The 6343-nt window shown below is 49.4% G+C and overlaps 1 protein-coding gene and 1 long non-coding RNA gene across 2 annotated transcripts; both read right to left on the minus strand.

The window, feature by feature from the left end:
* Positions 1–340: 340 nt before the first annotated feature.
* On the minus strand, positions 341–2443 carry LOC127314167 (uncharacterized). Its single transcript, XR_007859451.2, has 2 exons — positions 2111–2443; positions 341–1024 (listed from the first exon to the last, which is right to left on the minus strand). It is a non-coding gene; the product is annotated as an uncharacterized lncRNA (long non-coding RNA).
* Positions 2444–2683: 240 nt separating this feature from the next.
* On the minus strand, positions 2684–5194 carry LOC127312245 (putative serpin-Z8). The gene has a single exon (XM_051342796.2). The coding sequence runs from the start codon at positions 4740–4742 to the stop codon at positions 3189–3191; it is 1554 nt and encodes a 517-aa protein (XP_051198756.1). The 5' UTR covers positions 4743–5194; the 3' UTR covers positions 2684–3188.
* Between the last annotated feature and the right edge of the window lie 1149 nt (positions 5195–6343).

Genomic DNA, 6343 nt, shown 5'->3' on the forward strand with positions numbered 1-6343 from the left:
TTGGAAACTCCAATTTTTGTGTGTAAAATATCATTTTTATTTTCTTGCCGTAATGACGGCAGATCCATCTGTTGTTTCTAACCGTTGCAAACTTTACTACCAATGCAGCATAACTTTGCTTCCTATCAAGAATATTTTGCTTCTCTTGGCCATCTCGATTGCTTCCAAGATAATTTGAGATCACTACCTTCTAGTCTTTTATTTCCACGGGAGAAAAGATGCAAAATTATATATTTGTTTGTATCAACATTGCTTCTAATAGTTAATATTATTTGCTTGGAAATGAAATAATATTTGCTTCCGGGGTAAGTTATGTAACAAACATTTATTTCTATCAACATTGATTCAAAAAGAGCACATAACTTGCTTCCAGGTAATAGTACATCCTTTGAATGAAACACATATTTGTTTCCATAATCATTGCTTCATGCGGAGGAAATAACTTTTTTGATTTTGATATCGATTTTGATACATATAAGGTGTCCTACGGATAATGCAAATCGAAGCTATTTTATGTCTGACTCAGGCCTATATGACCGATCGATCGAAATACTCCAAGACTCCACCTTTGTCATATATTCCATATATCACATTAGATAGATATCATATTCATGGAATATGATTCACTTTCAAGATGCCTTGATGGTGAAATGGTAGACACGCGAGACTCAAAATCTCGTGCTGAAGAGCGTGGAGGTTCGAGTCCTCTTCCACTAAGATGAGAATTTGCTTCACAGATTTTGTGTCATCTGCCACAATGCCCGCCGGCCACGTCTCAGGCGATGGCACATGCGCGTCGACTTGGAACATCAGAGGCTCGTCGATGACCTGCAACAACAACCTCATGCCACCACTGGTAACCCTTTAGCCGTGCCTACACATGTTGATTGAGGGCAGCGAGGTACTAGGATTAGCACACAAGTCTGCTTCCGACAACATGGATAAGTCCCCTACCCCATCAGCGGTGCTTCAAACAAGAGATGGTGACCATCCTAATTCCAACCTCGACATGCTATGATTGTATCTGGAAGATAGCAGCCATTGAAAAAAATAAGTTAATCTGGAATGTTTTGACTAGAATCATGAGCAGCATATATTATATGAAAAATGTAGGAAGCATCAGGCATAGTTTAAACTACAAAGCTAGTGCGAACATAAACATCAAATTCAGAAAAGGTAGAAGCATGGTTCTATTTATGCAAACTTTCTGGAAGAAACATGTACGTGCTTCTACATAACACTACAAGTGTACCACATAGAAGCTTCGAAGCGTGAAACAAAACTAGTAGCACAAGAGGACAATATTTAAATTACAATGATGCTGAAAATAACAAAACGGAGAAGCATGCTTATATGCAGCAAACTATCTCGACGGAAAAGATATATAATTTACAATGTGAAGCACGGTTATTCTAAAGTAAGAAATTTGTACCTAGAAGCATAAATCATCTATATCGGAAGCATAGAAATTGCATATGCCTTTGTATGTGCAGCATATAGCAAGACATCAGATCTATCTCCACTCTCTGTTGGAAGCATACAAAATTACATATACAGTATACCAATATTATAGACTTTAGATTAGTGCTATCTCAACAGACTAGTCAAGGAGGCCCTAACGAAAAATCCGCGACGGACCGGCATGGCCTGAGACTGGCAAAGGCATAGGTATCGGTCATGTGGGAGGTGGTGGCGCAGTGGGAAGAGGAGCAGCGGCGCGGTGGAGGAACAAATGTTGCAACAACAGACCGATTTGGAGATATAATATTATGCATTATCAGCATAATTAGCCACCTATAGAAGCATGCAAATTCGAAAACAAGAATTTGAGAATGTAAACTCACAGACTGGCATGCAATCTAAACATATTAATTTTCAGTAGCAGATTCGTTCGTCAAGGTACACGAGAGACAAGGAAGAAGTATATCAGGGTACATGAAAATTGGATGGCCAATTGATTCTCTCAAGATTTGTGCTATGGCCGGACTAATCTTAGACTACGAATTTGGCAACTGATTCTTTCAAGATTTGTTCTAGTCACAACCTTAGGAGTGAGGTGGAATCAGGCGGTGATGCTGCCGCAAACGCGGATTGGTGGAGTAGGACCTACCATCGCCGCCTTCGTCAATGGCTGCAACCAGGTGAAATCAGCGGCACGACGTGTTGCAGAGTTGGAGAACCCTACTGCATGTGTCGGCTGATGGCGGTCAAGGATGCCCCGACGATGATTCCCAGGGGCGGAACGACATGCCCGTCGGCGCGCGGGTTGATCCAGATGCGGCCACGGATCTGTGCTTGGGTGGGAGGGTGGGGCACGGAGGGGAGAGCTGAGTCGCGGGTGGGAGGGTGGGGCGCGGCGGGGAGTGCTGAGGCGCGGTGGTGATCCATGAATCACGGCGGAGAGGAGATGCACCGACCAGCAGATGGATTTGGTGGAGGCATAACCACTAACCAGCCCGAAATTTTTGGGTTTGGATAGGAAGTCGCGCTTGGTTAACGGTTTTTTTTTTTTAATTTTGAATAAAAGCTAGTGTAGGGCCGTTCGATGGAAATAAAATGGACGAGGTGTGAGTGGTCCGATAATGTTCTTCCCATCGGGACTCTGATTTAGAGTGTTTACCTTAGTATAATATATAATAAAACTGAAGCGCAATGCAATCAAAAGCAATAATCTGAAGCATAGTGCAGAATTTCATAAGATAAAAGAAATACTCATCACTGATACAAACACACTCAAATTTCCAAAAGTAACGGGCTACAAAAGTACATAGTAATCAAATAAGCATGGCTGGTACGAAGATTAGTTCCGAAATCCAAATAGACGGCTCAACCGCTGCTCCTCCTTGGAGGGATCGAGGACGTGCCCGGCGAAGAAAACCGCGCCAGTTGCCTCCTCCACTATGTAAAACGCAAACGGATGGTCGGCGACGAAATCCACTTGCGGAGGTGATCTCTCTCGACTGTCCATTGTGCATCCTTCAGTGTCGATAACCATGGTGACAGCCGTGGCTTCGGTACCTTCCTCATTCACCTCGATCACCGTCGGCGCCCCTGAAAGACCCCGCCTCCGCGCGAAGGGGAGTCCATGGGCGCGCCACCACCGCCCCTGCCTTTGGCAGCCGGGCGCGGCCGCCACCGCCGACCCCGACCGCGGCAGCGGCCGGGAAGAGGAAGATCATTTGCCTTTTCTAGGGTTTGGGTCGTCGCCCGGAACCGCCTCGCGCGAGACGACCCGGGGCGAAGATCGGGTGGGGAGGGAGGAGAGGGGGAGGGAGGGTGGAGGGGCGGCGCTGCAGGGAGGGGTCGGATGGGGAGAGAGGCGCCGATTGGGTGCGGGTGGGGATAGAATTGCATATCATGTTCTTGTCTGCCCTCTCCTCGGCGAGGCGCTTCCCGGCAGCGAGGGTTCCCAGACCAGTGGAGCTAGCATTCCTCGTCAGCGGATGTCTGGTCATGGGCGGCAACTCGAATCCTCTAGCCGTGGCCGCAGCAGGCTGTCCGGCTTTGCCATCAGTAGGATCCACGACATGCCCTGCAAAGAGGATCGCCCCTGAAGTCTCTTCGACAATGAAATACGCAAACGGATGGTCGGCGACAAAATCCACCGTCGGCTCCCGCGTCATCCCCGGTGCACATCCAGGAGCAATCCGCATGATGGTGACCGCCGCAGCTACGGTGCCTTCCTCGTTGACCTCAACAACAGCCTTGTGGAAGACGTCTTGCACCACCAAGGGCAAACCGCTGCGGTCGGCCTCCATCATGTCCGACAGGTCGGCACCCATGCAAAACGGCAGCACAAGTCCCAAGTCTTTGAGAATTTGGGTGACGTTGCTCAGGAACTCAAGCTTGAACTTGGGAACACCGAAATGGCAGACCTTGACCTTGCTAGACGGCAGGTGGTCGTGCACGAACCCTGGCCGGGACGTTATCTCGTCGAGGAGGGTGCGCAAGCCGTCGTACGCGTCCGGTAGGAAGATGCACATGGAGTACTGCGGGTCTTTCTTCAAGCTGGCCGTCGACGACCAAGGGTCTCCTTGTTGTTGCTGCATCTTGTACTGCAGCTTGAGCACCTTGAACCCGTCGTACACGGCGATGAAGTGGCGGTCCGAGTTGTACATGTAGGGCGCGTCGACCGTGGCGCCGTCGAGCAGGTGGAACGGCCTGTCCGTCGTGCTCCGCTCGTAGAACGGCAAGTCCCACTTCCCTCTGAAGTATATGGCATTGGCGAGCACGGCGTCAGTGTTAGTGTCAAAGGACTTGGCGGAGACGATGTTGTCGATGAGGCTCCTCGTGACCTCCGCGACCCAAGCGTTGATCTGCTCCGCCGCCTCCCCCGCGTTCTCGTGGAAGTCCGCCGCGCGTGCCTCCGCCATGTACGTGCCGACGACGGCCTCGCGGTACGCCGGCTTCAGAGGGCGCGTCCTGTCGTTCCACACGCCGCACGCGAACGCGATGCTCGGCCCGCCGGAATCGGATCGGTCCTTCAGCGCGTCGGACGCCATGGTAGAGATGGATTCCTCGAGCTCGTCGCGAGACCGGGCGCCCAGGAGCCGGAGGATCTCGGCCAGGGTGTCTCCCCGGGCGCCGGGCGCCAGGAGCGAGACGGCCGCGTAGATGGACAGCGGGGAGAAGACAAGGTTGGCGCGCGGGTTCTCGTCGGCTAGGCGCTTGCTGAGGCGCGCGGCGATCCCCGCCAGGCCGGCGCCGGACTGACGCGGCTTCTTGCTCGGTCCGGCCATCATCGTCGCGCAAGCAAAGGCAGGAGCCGGACTGACGTACAGATCGTTTGGTGTCCACGGCTCGTGTATATATTGAGAGACGCAAGGCCTACGATCTGATTTGGATTGCGAAACCGTATCGGATTCGTTTTTGTTTTGTTTTTTTTTTTTTTTTTTTTGAGACCCCTCGATCTGTGTTACAGTTGTAGTATCTGAACTTATGCACTAACTCAACACCACACTCACACCACGCACACGCACACCACTAGTGCACAAGTTAGACCCTAGAACTATACACATAGCACACATAATTTGAGTGTCCCTAGGAGCTAGTAGTTGTGGCACATATGTGTGGAGGGGATTTTATTCTGGAGCAAAGCCCCGGTGAGACACCTGAAAATCGTCCCCTGCGGGGATCGATCCCAGGCGGGCTGGCTGGCCACTGCCAAGCCAAGCCACTGCGCTGACCGCGCGTCCTCGATTCGTTTTTGTTTTCAAGGAAGGCGTATGCAATGCAACAGCGGAACACACGGCCGCTACTCGTCGTCCGCAGCCCGTTCCGTTCGTCCGCTTTGGCGCTTGCGTGCGTGGAAAGTTAAAACACGCCTCTGCTCCCCCTTTCTTTTTTTATTTTCTTTTCTCGAGCAATAATACCCGCCCGCCCGCGTGCGTGCGCGCGCTCGTTTGCGATTCTTCCTTCCAACAAATACTTGATGGTCAGCAACTCCAGAGCAGATTTAGTAGAGACAATGAATTCACAGCAAGGTTTCAACAATAATAAGGTGGAGAATAAACTAAGCAAACAGACTGTGCGACATGTAGTGTAAATTTCAAATTCCAAAAACAGTGAATGAGTACCATCTTGCAACAAGTCCAGCAAAAGGAGGTTGCTGCTAATTTAGAGCACAACATCAACTAATCTACTTGTCTAGGCCAAGACCTTAGATATTTATTCCTTAATTAAAGATCACCACATGGTTGACGAATAAGAGACATCTAAAAAAAGGAAAACATCTACAACTCCATAACTGATAGAAAGTACCCAACTGTGATCATTCTTTACCATGTTCAGTAGCTAAAACTAGATAATTAAAACCATCGAATGAGCAAGCCAATCCTTAACAATTTCATAGCTACACAATATAGTTTCCGTTGGAGATCAACACAGGATACTAAACCAAAGCAGCACGAATACAAATGCTAATCAGCACAAGCAAGCTCTGCTGACATAGACCAGCCCTAGAAACACCACAGGCCGTCAAATTTCCTAGCTACAACATATAGCTTCCATTGGAGATCATCACAGAACACTAAACCAAAGCAGCGCCAACACAGTGCCAATACAACCACACCACCAGAGACCTAAATGGGAAGAGAAGACAGGAACTTGACACTCACCCAAACCCACCAAGTCGAAGACGAAGGCCACCGCTGCAAACCGGATAGATCTGGCGGCCATGGCTACCTCCTAGCTAGCCCCACCAACTTGAAATCCCCTGATTACAGAAACACACAGAAAAAGGAAGTGGTCAGGAACTGGTAGAACTCTTCAATTCTAAAGCTAGAGAACATTCAAGTCAAGCATCAATTTCCAAGCTAAACATACAGAGTACATGTAGATGTCA

Source organism: Lolium perenne, chromosome 7, assembly GCF_019359855.2.
Source record: "Lolium perenne isolate Kyuss_39 chromosome 7, Kyuss_2.0, whole genome shotgun sequence".
Lineage (NCBI taxonomy): Eukaryota > Viridiplantae > Streptophyta > Magnoliopsida > Poales > Poaceae > Lolium > Lolium perenne.